Source organism: Archocentrus centrarchus, chromosome 2 (assembly GCF_007364275.1).
Source record: "Archocentrus centrarchus isolate MPI-CPG fArcCen1 chromosome 2, fArcCen1, whole genome shotgun sequence".
NCBI classification, from domain to species: Eukaryota; Metazoa; Chordata; class Actinopteri; order Cichliformes; family Cichlidae; genus Archocentrus; species Archocentrus centrarchus.
The window spans coordinates 31,442,748-31,459,075 of NC_044347.1; the positions used below are offsets into that span (position 1 = coordinate 31,442,748).

At 43.5% G+C, this 16,328-nt stretch overlaps 1 protein-coding gene across 1 annotated transcript in view; it reads right to left on the reverse strand.

The window, feature by feature from the left end:
• The window catches only part of sonb (SON DNA and RNA binding protein b), a 33,424-nt gene extending 17,742 nt beyond the window's left edge, over positions 1-15,682 (reverse strand). The window contains exons 1-11 of the mRNA XM_030750043.1: positions 15,557-15,682; positions 14,937-15,137; positions 14,553-14,587; positions 13,552-13,724; positions 12,091-12,278; positions 10,788-10,990; positions 9,481-9,769; positions 6,075-6,268; positions 5,706-5,858; positions 4,923-5,098; positions 93-227 (exon numbers count right to left, since the gene is read on the reverse strand). Coding sequence (XP_030605903.1) covers positions 93-227; positions 4,923-5,098; positions 5,706-5,858; positions 6,075-6,268; positions 9,481-9,769; positions 10,788-10,990; positions 12,091-12,278; positions 13,552-13,724; positions 14,553-14,587; positions 14,937-15,137; positions 15,557-15,639 — 1,830 coding nt within the window. The 5' untranslated portion in view covers positions 15,640-15,682. The remainder of the gene's footprint in view (positions 1-92; positions 228-4,922; positions 5,099-5,705; positions 5,859-6,074; positions 6,269-9,480; positions 9,770-10,787; positions 10,991-12,090; positions 12,279-13,551; positions 13,725-14,552; positions 14,588-14,936; positions 15,138-15,556) is intronic.
• Between the last annotated feature and the right edge of the window lie 646 nt (positions 15,683-16,328).

Here is a 16,328-nt window from a genome sequence, read left to right on the forward strand (position 1 = left end):
CCTAAATGGAACCTCATAAAGATAAAGCTGTGAAACCTGTGTTTGTCCAAATAATTGTGGGTCGTAGCTGCTTTTCTGTGTGTGCACATTACATTAATGCTGAAGCTGATTGCTTTTGGTTCTCGTAGAGCTGATCCTCCAAAGGGCTTCTGATCATCCTCCTCATCGGAAACATGAGGCACTGCCACCGGCAGCTCTTCTGTACTGTCCACAATCATCTTGCATTTCTGCAAACACACACACACACAGTAAGTACTACTAGTGAGTAATAAGTACTAAGCAACTCTGTTTTACCACACTGCAGGCTGATGATCTTCACAGCTGTTACAAAACATAGCTTTGGTACCCGGGATTTTCTTTAATCCATTACTGATCTTAAACCTCTCAGTTTTACCCACATTTTGTTCCCAGGCTCATTTTCTCTCCATATTTTCTTTGCACTCATGAATGTAATTCATCTTATTATGTGAAACAGAGAAACAATTTTATATAATAGTTTCAATATATTACAACTTTAGGTCCTGAAGTTTCTCAAAATCACTGCAAGTGACGCTGACATGTAAGTCTGACTGGCAGAAGTTTGGAGACTCTTATAAAACGCCTCCTGGGTTTGTTTACATGTCTCGGTCACGTGACACCGGTCGTGGTGGCAGTCTTGCAGTATTCTACCAGGAGAAATTGAAAGTTACATCTATCCCTGTACCTCATTTCGCCTCCTTTGAATGTATCACCCTACAGATAAAAGGAGCTATGCCCACAGTTTTAGCAGTTCTGTATCGCCCACCTAAAAGAAGCCCGGATTTTATAAATGAACTCTCTGCATGTCTGTCTTCGTTATCTACTATGTCACCATATTTTATCCTGCTGGGCGACTTCAATGTTCATATTGATAATGCTGCTGATCCACTCACCAGGGACTTTATATCCTGCCTGGACAGTTTTGGTTTGCAGCAATGTGTTGACTCTCCTACACATGTTAAAGGTCACATATTGGACTTGGTTTGTTGTTCTGGAATAACTCCCTTCAACTGCACTCTATCAGATCTCACCATATCTGACCATAAACTGGTATCCTTTAATATCAACTTTCCGGTCACGAATATTAATTTAGCTCGCTCTATTTCCTTTAGAAATTTAAAAAATATTGATCATCTGACTTTGCTTGATAAACTTCATAGTCTTGCTAGTAAAGATAATCTATCTACTCTGGATGACCTGGTTACTCATTATAACAGTGGACTTCAGAACATCCTGGATGATATTGCTCCTGTTAAAACTCGAACTGTTTCCTTTTCTCATCCTGCACCCTGGTATACTCCAGATCTCCGGCTCCTAAAAGCTAAGGGTCGCCATCTAGAGCGCCTCTTTAGGAAGACTGGACTTATGGTTCATAAAGATATGTATGCCAACCATATTCAAACCTATAAGAATGCTCTGTCTACAACCAAGACTGAGTATTATGCTAATCTCTTTACATCTGCTGAAGCAAATCCTAAAATACTGTTCTCTACTTTGAATTCTATTCTCAGACCTCCTCATCTGCTATCACGTGACATGTACACTGTTGAACATTGCAACAATTTTATGGACTTCTTCAACTCTAAAATTGAACAGATCCACCAGCAATTAGCCTCTCAGAGCTATTCTGTGTCTGCCCCATCCCAAATAGTGTCCTGCAATTCACTTTTTCTAGTTTTTTCCTTCCATCCACTAGTGAAATATCTGCCATTATTCAGAAATCCAAAGCTTCCACCTGCCAATTAGACCCTCTGCCGACCTACCTGGTCAGAATCTGCTTGTCACCTCTGTCCCCACTTATAACAAATATCATGCACCTCTCTCTTACTTCTGGTCAAGTTCCTTTGCCATTTAAAACAGCTGTTATTTCTCCATTGTTAAAGAAGCAGGGGGCTGATCCTAGTAATTTGAATAATTTTCGGCCCATCTCTAATCTTCCATTCCTTGCTAAAATTCTTGAACAAATTGTAACCAACCAGGTTTACAATTACCTCTCAAATAATAATCTTTTTGAGGAATTTCAGTCTGGTTTTCGTCCTCTACACAGCACCGAGTCTGCGTTAGTTAAAATCACAAATGATCTATTAATGGCAGCTGACTCTGGTCTCTTAGAATAGAATGCCTTTATTGTCATTATACAGGATGTACAATGCGATTGGAGGGCCACTCCTGTTCAGTGCCATGCAACAGAAAATCAAACTCTCTAAAATAAAAATAAAAATAAAAAACCCTGAAGGGAGGGTTCAGGGTCACCTGATCCAGCCCTAACTATAAGCTTGATCATAAAGGAAAGTTTTAAGCCTAATCTTAAAAATAGAGAGGGTGTCTGTCTCCCGAATCCAAGCTGGGAGCTGGTTCCACAGAAGAGGGGCCTGAAAGCTGAAGGCTCTGCCTCCCATTCTACTCTTAAGTATCCTAGGAACCACAAGTAAGCCAGCAGTCTGAGAGCGAAGTGCTCTGTTGGGGTGATATGGGACTATGAGGTCTTTGAGATAAGATGGGGCCTGATTATTCAAGACCTTGTAGGTGAGGAGAAGGATTTTAAATTCTATTCTAGATTTAACAGGGAGCCAATGAAGAGAAGCCAATATGGGAGAAATCTGCTCTCTCTTTCTAGTCCCTGTCAGTACTCTAGCTGCAGCATTTTGGATCAGCTGAAGGCTTTTCAGGGAGCTTTTAGGACAGCCTGATAATAATGAATTACAATAGTCCACCCTAGAAGTAATAAATGCATGAATTAGCTTTTCAGCATCACTCTGAGAAAGGATGTTTCTAATTTTAGAAATATTGCGCAAATGCAAAAAATCAGTCCTACATATTTGTGTAATATGTGCATTGAAGGACATATCCTGGTCAAAAATGACTCCTAGATTTCTCACAGTGTTACTGGAGGCCAAAGTAATGCCATCCAGAGTAAGTATCTGGTTAGACACCATGTTTCTAAGATTTGTGGGGCCGAGTACAAGAATTTCAGTTTGATCTGAATTTAGAAGCAGGAAATTAGAGGTCATCCAGGCCTTAATATCTTTAAGACATTCCTGCAGTTTAACTCATTGATGTGTGTCATCTGGCTTCATTGATAGATAAAGCTGAGTATCATCTGCATAACAATGAAAATTGATGCAGTGCTTTCTAATAATACTGCCTAAGGGAAGCATGTATAATGTAAATAAAATTGGTCCTAGCACAGAACCCTGTGGAACTCCATAATTAACCTTAGTGTGTGGAGAAGACTCCCCATTTACATGAACAAATTGGAGTCTATTAGATAAATATGACTCAAACCACTGCAGTGCAGTACCTTTAATACCTATAGCAAGCTCTAATCTCTGTAATAAAATGTTATGGTCAACAGTATCAAAGCTGCACTGAGGTCCAACAGGACAAGCACAGAGATGAGTCCACTGTCAGAGGCTCTAAGAAGATCATTTGTAACCTTCACTAATGCTGTTTCTGTACTGTGATGAATTCTGAAACCTGACTGAAACTCTTCAAATAAACCGTTCCTCTGCAGATGATCAGTGAGCTGTTTTACAACTACTCTTTCAAGAGTCTTTGAGAGAAAAGGAAGGTTGGAGATTGGCCTATAATTAGCTAAGACAGCTGGGTCAGTGATGGCTTTTTAAGTAGAGGTTTAATTACAGCCACCTTGAAGGTCTGTGGTACATAGCCAACTAATAAAGACTGATTGATCATTTTTAAGATTGAAGCATCAATAATTGGAAAGACTTCTTTGAACAGTCTAGTAGGAATGGGATCTAACAAACATGTTGCTGGTTTGGAGGAAGTAACAATTGAAGTTAACTCTGAAAGATCAACTGCAGCAAAAGAGACTAAACAAATACCAGCAGTGCTGAAAGCAGCCGAACATGAAGAATAATGGTAAATGGTAAATGGACTAGTTCTTATATAGCGCTTTTCTACTCAGTCTGAGCACTCAAAGCACTTATACAACACATTTTACATTTACCCATGCACACCCATTCATACAAGCACTTCCATGATTAATTAAGCTAAGTGCTTTTTAATTAGCTAACATTCACACTCCGACGGTTGCGTCGGAGAGCAACTTGGGCTTAAGTATCTTGCCCAAGGATACATTGGCATGTAGCCTGGAGTAGCCAGGAATTGAACCGCTGACCTTCCGATCAGTAGGTGACCTGCTCTACCTACTGAGCTACAGCCACCCCCATAATCTTTGAGATGGTTATGAATAATTTTTTCTCTAATGTCTAAAATTTTATTTGTAAAGAAATGCATGAAGTCACTACTAGTTAACGTGAAAGGAATACTCGGCTCTACAGAGCTCTGACTCTTTGTCAGCCTGGCTACAGTGCTGAAAACAAACCTGGGGTTGTTCTTATTTTCTTCAATTAATGATGAATAGTAAGATGTCCTAGCTTTACGGAGGGCTTTTTTATAGAGCAACAAACTCTTTTTCCAGGCTAAACACAGAATTAATAAGCTGCTATAGGCCTAGTCTGCTGGGGGGGTTCACATAATGCACTTCTTTTCATTCACCTTATTTACTTTTATACCCCGCTCTGCATTTAATCCTTAATTGTTATTAATCTCTGGCTCTCTCCCCTCAGCAGATGACCCCCCCTCCCTGAGCCTGGTTCTGCTGGAGGTTTCTTCCTGTTAAAGGGAGTTTTTCCTTCCCACTGTCACCAAGTGCTGCTCATAGGGGGTCGCTTTGACTGTTGGGTTTTCTCTGTATTATTGTGGGGTCTATAGCCTACAATATACAGCACCCTGAGGTGACTGTGGTGATTTGGAGCCATATAAATAAAACTGAGCTGCATTAAAATGATGTGAAAATCAAAACAATCCCAGCTTCTGTCTAAAAACTTGTGCAGATTTGAGTAAACACATATTAGTTCCATATGAAACATGAGACTTACGTCAGTAAACTCTTTAATGCTGAGGCTGTTGGCCTGCTTTGCTACTTTCCTTTTCACTTCCTCCAAAGCTGCAGTGTTGGGTTGGGTGGGGGCTGGAGGCGGCTTGTGTGTAATGGAAGGCAGAGGAAGCAGCGACGACAACGAGCCAATGTTAGACAAGGCTGCTGTCACCGTGGCTACAGGTGAGAGGAGACACAGAAAAAGGGAAGGAGATAGGAACCAGTGAACCACGAGCACAACGGCCAACTCAAATTAGAGTTGAGCGCCTCACATGTATAATATTCTGATGCCGATGTTATTAATTCTGCTTATAGTTCTGATCTTTATGAACTCATTATTATGAATTTGTGTGCAGTGAAGAACAGCAGGGCTACACAGGAAAACACAAAATAACAGCACATCCAATCAGAGCCCACATCAACATGTCCCAGCGCTCAAACAGCACACACTGGTTAACATATAATGGAGCTGAAGACTGAGCCAATCAGAGCTTCATGGCTGCTCCAGAGAAATCACTGCTCAGTGGTAAAAACACAAAGAGAGGCACTCAAACACAAGGACACACAGAGGTGTGCTTTACTGTTTAATAAAGGCTGATCAAACACAGCAAACACATATGAAGTCAAACCCAGTCAGCCAGTTCAAATGACAGCTTATGATTGCACGCTTTCAGAATAAAGATGGCTCTGCAATGGTTTCAGCACAAAATGACAATAAAGCTCAGCCTCAACGAGCCCGTCTGTGTGGATGGAGCAGTGATAATAAAAGAAGCCAGATTCCTACCAGCAGTCATACTGGCCATTGCAGCATTCATAGCCATAGCTGGCAGAGCCAGAGGAAGCACTGTGGATCTCAGGCTGGCAGGGATGGGCATGCCAGCTTTGGCACACATGGCAGCAGCGTTGGCCTTGGCAATTTCCAGCAACTGGTCCTTATCTGAGAAACAGGAAGAGCAGCATGTTTGTTAGACCTGATCCATGTTTTACCACTAAGTTCTTCTTTGAATATAAAACCAGGTGCTGAGTTTGTCTCTGTCACATACAGTGACTTCATTACAATGGAAACCTCTTTGCTATACACAACAACAGCAAAATGGCAGTAACACAAAGAGCACAATAATGGATCCACACGAGTGACTTCATTGTCTCTGACCCAGTTCACTGATGCGCTGAGGGCTGCTACTCGAGCTGCCGTGTTTCCGGGAGGGTGATCTGTTTTTGCGGAGGATGAGCACCGGGGAACGACTCGGCTCACGCTTCCAGCGGTCTCTCTGGCTGTAAGCGACCCTCCACCGACTTCGTGACACTGACCGTGAGGATGACCTCCTTGACCTGCGGCCCCGTGACCTACAAAACAACACGCAGTCTTGTTTATTTGCAAAAGAGCAAAACTACATCTCCATATAAACACATTACCCACGAAAATTAAAGGAACCCTTTAATCAGAGTTCAGCATCAGTCAGTAAACCTCTGTGATACTGATGTGGTCAGTCAGTATCAGAGGGGGGGAGGGGGGGGGGGGGGGGGGGGGGGGGGGGCATTAGTTTCAGCTGCTTTGGTGTTCATCAAATTACCAACAGGTGCACTAGAGGGGCAACAATGAGACACCCCCCCAAACAGGAACAGTTCACAGTTCCTCATCTTTTCTGGTTTTTCACTAGTTCTGCATTTAACTAGGGTCAGAGTCACTGCTGGTAGCATGAGGCCACACCTGGACCCTACAGAGGCTGCACAGGTAGTCCAACTCCTCCAGGATGGCACATCAATACGTGCCATTGTCAGAAGCTTTGCTGTGTCTCTCAGCACAGTCTCAGAACATGGAGGAGATTCCAGGAGACAGACAGTTACTCTAGGAGAGCTGGACAGGGCCGTAGAAGGTCCTTAACCCATCAGCAGGACCAGGATCTGCTCCTTTGTGCAGGAGGAACAGGATGAGCACTGCAGAGCTACAACATGACCTCCAGCAGCCACTGGTGTGAATGTCTCTGAGCAAACAATCAGAAACAGACTTCATGAGGGCGGCCCGAGGGCCCGACATCCTCTAGTGGGCCCTGTGTTCACTGCCCAGCACCGTGGTGCCTGATTAGCATTTACCATAGAATACCAGAACTGGCAGGTCCACCACTGGAGCCCTGTGAGAGCAGGTTCACCCTGAGCACATGTGAAGGGTCTGGAGAAGCCGTGGAGAACGTTATGCTGCCTGTAAAATCATTCAGTATGACCGGTTTGGCGGTGGGTCAGTGATGGTCTGGGAGGCATATCCATGGAGGGACACACAGACCTCTACAGGCAACAGCACCCTGACTGCCATCAGGTACCAGGATGAAACCCTTGGACCTAGGGCTGGGCGATAAAACGATAATGATATGTATCGCGATAGACACGTAATCAATATCAATAGAAAATGCGCTCGATAGAACGTTCGATATATATTTTTTTCATTGGAATAAACCAGAGCAAAGATTCCGCTTTAAATGCACCCGCCTGTGAAGCAAGATTGGTTGGTCGGTCCTCTGGTGCCTAGCAATGTATGGAGTGACACGCTAATAGCCAATCATGGAGCAGTATCAAACTTGGTTGCGCCACCTCGTTATCTCGTGCATGCCCTCTTGTTTGTGTAACTTGCTTGAACCGGCCTGGTGTGAGACGCATGGTGAAAAGTGGAAAATGAGCGCGACAGCGAGCGAAGAAATTGTGAATAAAACAGCAAAGGTCAGCTCACCGGTGTGGCAGTTTTTCTGATTTTGTCAGTCGGACCGTACTCAGACCAGTGTTGTCTGCATATTGTGCAGGACTGTCGTCCCCACCAAGACCGGCAATACGACTAACTTGTTTTACCACCTTAGCCGATCCCACCCTTTGGAGCACAGCTGAGTTCGACAGCAACCAGCATCTACTGTTGCAAGACCGCAGCAACAGACCACTATGGAAAGGTATTCCTCATCAGTGCCTTATGATAAATCATCCAAACGTTATAAAGGTTACAGAAATCTGCTTCACGCTCTAGACCCTCCTAAAGCACTAAAGCACCTCCTAGCACTAATATATATAAGGATAAGGATGGTTTTTTATTTGAGTGTTTTTCATGGTTGTGTTGCCATTTCTGAGGAAGGTTAAATTTGAAATAAAAATGTTTAAATAATGTTGAAATAAAATGTTTAAATGTAGCATATTTTTCTACTAGTCCTTATTTTAAATAGGTAAAAAAGAAAATTTCAATAATTATCGATATCGACCGATATGAAGTACTTATATCGTGATACAGTTTTTAGCCATATCGCCCAGCCCTACTTGGACCTGTCAGACCCTACACTGCTGCAGTGGGTCCTGGGTTCCTCCTGGAGCACCACAGTGCCCGACCTCATGTAAATGGTAAATGAACTAGTTATTATGTAGTGCTTTTCTACTCTGCTTGGACACTCAAAGCACTTTATACAACATTTCATTCACCCATTCACACACATTCATACAAGCACTTTTTCTATGCCTAAGTGCTTTCTATCTAACATTCACACACTGATGATGAATGCATGGGGAGCAACTCGGGGTTCAGTATCTTGACCAAGGATACTTTGGCATGCAGACTGGGGATCGAACTGCCAACTTTCCGATTAGTTGATCCCACTGACTGGCAGCTCAGTGATTTATGATGTAATGTAGAAAATCCTGAAGAGCTCACAAACCTTCAAGAACCACTATGTTCTGTGCAAGCACAGATACAAATGTACTGTGTAGCTAAATATTTGGTAGTGTTGTTTATTAGTTAGGGGCATTATGGTTATTTGTGCATCATACTGCTTAGCACCAATGCTAAGGTTAGCTTAGCTTAGGTTAGGTCTGGTCACTGATTCTGTTTCATGGACAGAATCCCTGGATGTGATGAAGAGTGTATTGTGTGGTAATTACAAAACGTCCAGCAATGTTTCTGCTGGTTTCATCAGATCATTATCACTAAGACACAATGAGGCAAACTGCAAGTGTGCAGCTGTTGGAACGCCAGCTGTCACCTCTAATATGAGGTCATGGTACTGTGGAACATGATCAATCTGACACATGAATGTTGGAGTGATTTCATGTGCCTACAAACTGTCCTGTGAACCTACAGGGATGAATGTGGGATGAGGACACTGACAAAGAACATGGGTCAGAATCAGTTAGATCAGACATTAAACAGTCTTCACCCTGACAGACAGACCCACACAGCTGAGGTCAGAGGTTAGCACCCCACCCATCACGGGCATGAATGTTGATCTCTTTGAGCTGCTCTTTTTCCAGAGTAGAAGTACAGCACACATCTTTAAAGAACTGGATTTTCAGGTGGAGCTGAAGGTTCTGCATTGTGTTTTAATTTCATAAGGTCAGTGCCTATCACCTTTTCATGAGTCATCATGATTGACTACAACTATCAGTTTCATTAAAGATGTATGCTGTCCAATCATTCCAGCCTGGAAAAAGACATGAGAAACTTCTGACCACACCTGTAGGTACAAATACCTCAAATGTATATTTAGGTTTAATGTTTGGGTCAGTGTACTTCGTACTTTGCACCCCTGACCTACCTTGAACGTGATCTCTTCCTAAGTGAAGGGCTCACGGATCTGGATTCCCTCTTGTAGCCTCTGCGCGGTGACTTGGATTTTTTCTGCTTCTTTGATGACTTCTCCTCTTTTTTCCTGTGTGGAGACTTCGATCTTTTCCTTTTCTTTCCAGACGATTTCACGTTTGCAGGAAAGGACTTTGGATATTCTGATGCCTTGCACTGAAGGAAGCTGGGCTCGGTGGTCAAGTAAGGTTCAGCAGATATGGACTGGCTTGGCATGGACTTGGATACAGCAGAAGCTGACGTTTCTAGAGCATCACATGACAAAGACATTAACTGAGCACAGCATCATAAATAAAAAGCCTTGCTCACAGGATTGGTATGAAGCTACAAAGCATCTGTTTTGCTTCTAAAAAGATTAAATCTAAGCCACAAAGATGTGAAATGATGGAGGTCTGTGGACTCTTGGCTTTAATTCAATAGATTCACATCTAAAATTGAAGGTTTTAGGAATTCAGCAAAGGTAACTGGATGGTTGTCCATCAGTAAGTTTAGAGAGGCATCTCTATGATCACATCTACCACATATGCAGTATGTATGGTAGGGTATACATGAATCATCCATCTTTTAGTCAACAACATACCCATTACATATTTGTTAATACCTTTTGTGAAAGATGCAGTAGTGCTGAGTATCCTCCTGGATACGTGGTATTTATACTGTTTGAACACTGATTTACTCAAACTCAAAATTAAGCATTTTAATATTTTGAATTATTAGATTTCTGAGGGCATAATCATCAAAATTACATTTAAAAAAGGCTCAAAATACACTGTATGGACAAAAGTACTGAGCCTCCAACATCATGGAAAGCCTGCCATGAAGCTCCCAGCATGCAGTTTGTGCTGATGTTAATGGCAGAGCAGGTTTGGACCTTATTAATCAGCAGAGCTTTGGCAGTGTTTACACACCATTAGCATTAGAGGAGCCCGCTCTGTAACGTCACATGATCTGCCAAACTGTGGCTGAGTTACCACGGTTCCTGAACACATCTGACATCTGACAGTTTATCATGAAATATCTCAGAGGGAAGAAACTGCTCTAAATGAATTACTGGAACAGCAGCATCCAGTTACAGCAGCACACTGTAACTCAGCGAGCTCTTTAGAATGACCCAATTTTTATTAATGTCTGTAAAGGCAGACTGCACGGATCGCAGCCTGACACACCTGTGGCAACAGGACTGATAAACAGCTGAAGTCAAAGAGCCGTGGCCCAACATTTCTGTCCATGTACTGCATTTGGATTTATTCAAACAAGTCTTACCTAGTTTTTCTGGTTCCTCTCCTTTCCTGTCTCCTGACACACTCTGGTTTGGGATCTGCAGCTCTGTTACGCCCGGCTCACTCAGCTCCCCTGCTTGTATATTACATTCAGTGGAGCTGAGGGTACCCTGAGTTTGCTGGAGCCACTTGGGAGGCCATTGGTGGGACTGAAAGGATTCATCTAAATCTTTCTTCTCTGAGGAGCTGAAGTAACATCACAATGACAGATATATTCTTCTATGTACCATGTAAGCAGCCTGCTATTACCTTTTATACTACATATACATCAGCAGTATTATCATCAGTCATATACCCGAGTGTTTCAGTACATTTATTTGCACAAAGATCATCAGACTGTGAATGATCCAAAGAATCATAACGAGTGGTAGTTTCCTCCAGAGTGAGTGAGACACAGCCTGTCGATGGGCCACCGTACTGCTTTGGCCTTTTCAGTAAACACATTTTACAGCCACAAAGTTGCTCTGATTTCTTTTGCATAAACTGGCCAATAGTGCAGGTATCACAGTCTTAAAAAAGACATTTTTAAATATGAAGGTCAAGTGGGTCAACCACAAATCTGAGGATGGTATTAGGTTAGTCCCTAGGTCTTCCAGTTAACCCAAAAATCATTAACAGCAAACTCAATGACTCAATGACCTGGAAAAATGTTAAGTGACTGCTGCATTTACTGTTCTACACTAGACTGAAAAAAGCATCCCCTCATCTGCCTTCATACACGTATGAACTTGAGCAACACCCCATTCTTAATCCAGCTCTTCCAGGAAGGCTTTCCACACCAAACTGGCTCATCCACGTCTTTATGGAGCTGCTTTGTGCACTGGTGTGCAGTCATGTTGGAACAGGAAGGAGCCATCCCCAAACTGTTCCCACAGAGTTGGAGCATCAAACTGTCCCAAATGTCTTGGTGTGCTGAAGCATTAAGAGTTCCTTTGACTGGAACTAAGGGGCTGAGCCCAACTCCCCCACACCATAACCCCCCTCCACCAAACTTTACACAATGCAGTCAGACAGGTACCGTTCCCATGGCAACCACCAAACCCAGACTCCTCCCTCAGATTGGCAGATGGAGAAGTGTGATTCATCCCTCCAGAGAACACGTCTCCACTGCTCTAGAGTCCAGTGGTGGCGTGCTTTACACCACTGCATCCAATACTTTGCATTGAGCTTGGTGATGTAAGGCTTGGATGCAGCTGCCATGGAAACCCATTCCATGAAGCTCCATCATCAGCAGACAAAGGAAAATAAGTTTGTAGAAAAGTTAAGGAGAATGACCTTGACCTTACCTGGAGCGTGTCCTGTGGCCTTGTGTACTGGACAGGGAGCGAGTCCTAGACCTTTGACGGTAGTGTCTACTCTGAGCGTCAGAGTTCCTCAGTGAGCAGGAATGTGGGTGGGAGCAGGAATGTGACAGTGAACTACAATCCTTTCTGCCATGTCTTTCCTCATCTCCTATTCCTTTATTGGAGCTGTCCTGTTAGAGAACAATAAAGAAAGAAGCCTCATTTTTTTCTTTCTTATGTGGCACTTTTATACAGAGTTAGCTCAGGTTAAACAGACTGCTACTTTCTACTCTATTTGAGCACTCAAAGTGCTTTCTTACACCTGTGGTCACGAGCTTTGGGTAGTGACCGAAGAATAAGATCATGAACACAAGCAGCAGAAATAAGTTTCCTCTGAAGGGTGGCTGGCCTCTTCCTTAGAGATAGGGTGAGGAGTGCGGCCATTCGGGAGGGGCTCAGAGTAGAGCCGCTGCTCCTCCACATCAAGAGAAGCCAGTTGAGGTGGTTCGGGCATCTGATTACGATGCATCCTGGATGCCTACTTGGGTGAGGCACCGGGGCAGACCCAGGACACGCCTTGGGGCGCTTGACCATAGTTGAGTAGTTGAGGTTATTTCTGATGTTCTTCCTCAGACCTCTAAAGATAAAACAGTAGAGCTGACAGTCTGACTCTGGAGACCAAACTGATGGAGACAAACATGCTCATGGTTGTGCTTCTCACCTTAATCAGGCACTGAACACTGCTGGGTTATAGTCGGTGACCAACCTCCCATCAGCTGCAATAATCTTAACCTTATAATCAAACAATAGCTGTTTGCTGTCTGCACAGGTTCAAAGTCAGCGCTACGGGCTCAGCAGGAAGCAGTCTAAAGATAGCAGGAGTGCTGCAGATCCAGAGGCGCAAAGGAGAATGATCTTAAAGGGGAGATGGGCCAAACTTGAACTGTGTGCCAATCACTGTAATATTATTGCAAGTTCATAGTAGCAAGGAACAAAATACCAACATCCACACAAGACTTAAACTCTTAGATTTAGTTTATAATCAGCATATTTAAGAATTCTCTGTATAAGCCAAAGAAATAATAAACATTGTTTATTACAGTGAAACAGAAAAGAGTTAGCGCATGCAGGCTAAACTGGGCCCAGTGCACCCTGTGTCAGACACTGGCCACACAAATGCAGGACATACACGCGTCCCAGGATGATTAGTGCAACTAAACAGAGCAACTGTGACAGGATTGTGTAAGAGAAGAAGCTGTCAGGCTGAAGTAAGGCCCTCAGAAGCACAGCAGGGTATACATTTAAGGAGTTAGCTACTTTCACAATTACTTGTGAAAGCTACTAACAAATCAAAGACATGTGTTTGCTCCTATGAATATTAGAAGCAAATGAGTAAATGTGTATTAGTAAGTCACTAAAGCTGACTTATGCACTGTGGACATAATGAAAGTGCGCTGTTGTCACCTGCTTTGGGATTATGTCCGGCAGCTCCTCTCTCCGTTTCAGTTTGGTATGCTTTAACACAAATGCAGAGTCGGAGTCGGAGGAATCTTCTTCATCTTTCCTCCTTTTCTTCTTCTTCCTCTTTCCTGCTGAGTGCTGCTTGCGGCATCTGGATTTACTCTCATGACCCCCACCTGGAACACAGGTGAGCAGCTGTGTGTTGGTGCAGCAACAAATAATGTGTGTGACATATAAAGAGGGCTGACAGCATCTGGTGCTGCAGCCAGGAAAGCTGTCTGGATAAGGTGCACCTCAGCCACGACTCAATGAACGTGATGAGACAGTGTTGGAGAGAAATGGCCCAACACGGCACTAATGTGACTCTGATAGAGCAGATGTTGCTGTGACTCACATCTGTTTTTGGTCCTGCTTCTTTGTTTTTACTAAACTAAAAGATGAAAATATGTTTCCACCGTTTCAGTCCAATTAGACAACAAACACAGAGCTCCTGTGTCTTCTCCTAATCACTCCGACCTGGATGAGGAGCAGGACGTGTGAAAGGAGGAGCGTGGAGCTCAGAGAGTCCGACTGCACCTAATTATGATCTGCTGTGGTCACACTACAACATGCCAAAGACGGACAACAACAAAAGCTCATCTTAGATGACGGCCACTCGTCAGTGATGCTCACGCTTCAGTTTAGATCAATGATTTGACAGTGTGATGATATGAACTGATCTGGAGGCCAGAACACAGCAGGACCAGAGTCCCTGCAGAGCAGCAGGATGACATGAAGAACCGCCACCACGGAGAACCTTTCAGCTGCTTCTGGGAGAACATGAGGAGCAGAGAACCTGGGCCAGCTTGTCAGCAGGGACTGAACTTTAAAATAAGAGCACAGGGCCGGCCCACGGAAAAGATCCTTTCAAAAAGTGTGGAAAATTAGCAGCTGCTAATATCCCAAGTGTGCCTGTGGTAAACTCTGGCTGCTGAAACAGTTGGCAGTATAATAAAGAGGCTTACCTCGCTCAGTGTTTGTTTCTGCTGCTGCTCCTCTTCTATGAAGCAAAGAGAAAACCTGAGTCAGGAACATTTACAAAGTGGGAATTAACAGGAAAATGGCAGGAAGCTATTGAGATCCACCCACAATGAACCCACTATGGATCACAGCCTTATCCCACTTTACTCATGCAGGGGGACATAAAGCATACCCACTAAAGTAAAATGGCCCCTGGATTATAACAGGCCGTATTCTCCCAGCGTGACGCTTTCTGAAGCTCCCTGAGTCTTCTTTGCTTGGGCCAAACATCAGACTTCCAGTTTGACCTTCAAATGTCAGCATCAGCTCTACAGGTGGGACTTTTCCCTCTCTCTAAGAAATCAAACACATGACTGAATTTCACTCACCGTGACTGATGTTTAGCTCTTTGCTTCAGCTCTGCGCCGCAGTCTGAGCTACTCTCCTTCTCTCGGTTCCTCTTCTTTCTCTTGCTTTTGTGTTTTTTGTGTTTCTTGTGTGAAGTGCTGCTTCTGAAGTCTCTGTGTGTCTTTGCAGAGGCCTTTGGTGCTCCATCCATTTCTCTGCAGTCCCCCCCTCTTTCAGCATCACTGAAGGACACAAGCAGAGAAAACAGGACTGAAACAGGCCTGCTAAACGTCCAGTATCATGAAGCCTGTTTCTGGACCTCTTGTTGCACTGTCACAGTCAGATGAGGTGTTGCCTGTTGCAGCTTTGAGATGATCTTATGAATAGAAACAGATTGTGACATTAGACAGAAAACCCTCAGCCCTCATTAACTGCTTTTAACCCTGACATGCTTCATTTCAGCCCCCCGAGCGCAGCGATGGCTCCTAGCACTGCAGTCACATTTCAATGGAAACAAATGCAGCAGCGTTTCTGACATTTCTTCGCTTTCAGCTTCTGTTTGCTAAGTTGTGCAGCAGCCGCTCGCTGCAGGAGGCTGACATGTCTGCTCGGTGCCTTCCAAATTACAGCTGTCTGACAGCAACACAAACAAACTACATACGCTTGGTCTTCATGCTGGTCTTCAATTTCCCGGATTTTATTTAATATGAAATCTTGGAAAATTTGCTCTATGTTGGCCGCCATGTTTTAATGTGCACCGCATTGGCGTTCCGGGTGGGAACTGAAGCTCTGCCGCGACGTTCCGGCTAAATGTGTGTTGTTCCTACAGCAGAGGCCGCAGTGCGACACTGAAGCTTCGATACGCGCTTCGGACCCTGGGCTCACACTTCCACACAACCGCTGCTTCCAAGCTTGCTTTGAGGCGATGTCCTCCCAAAGTAATGTAGTCATCCTAATCCTGTATTTAACAGCTTCTCTATTGAACTGAGTCTAACTGATGCTTGGAGTCATCTTCACTGGGTTCTCAGTACTTTTGGTTCCGCTCAAGTTATAGTTTAAAATCCAGAATTGACCATTGGCTAATCTCAACCCACCTGCTGAGCTACAAAGTAAGTTCTAGTATATGAGCAGCTTATATGTTATTTTCTTAGATATTAGTTCTAAAGCAAGAAATACTTATTCAGACAAATATTGGAAATTCAATTCAAGTCTGCTAAATAATGATGAATACTGCTAAAGTATTATATCTCTAATTGAAGAAATGAAGTCCTCCAAAGAGCTCACCTCTCCAGTCAAGCAACAGGAGTTCCTCACCATTAAAAGAAATCTGCCAAATTCCTATTAAATCAGAAATAAAATACTTGGGTATTCACCTCACTAAGGACCCAAAAATGACTCATTTTTGGGTCCTTAGTGAGGTGAATCTATAAAAT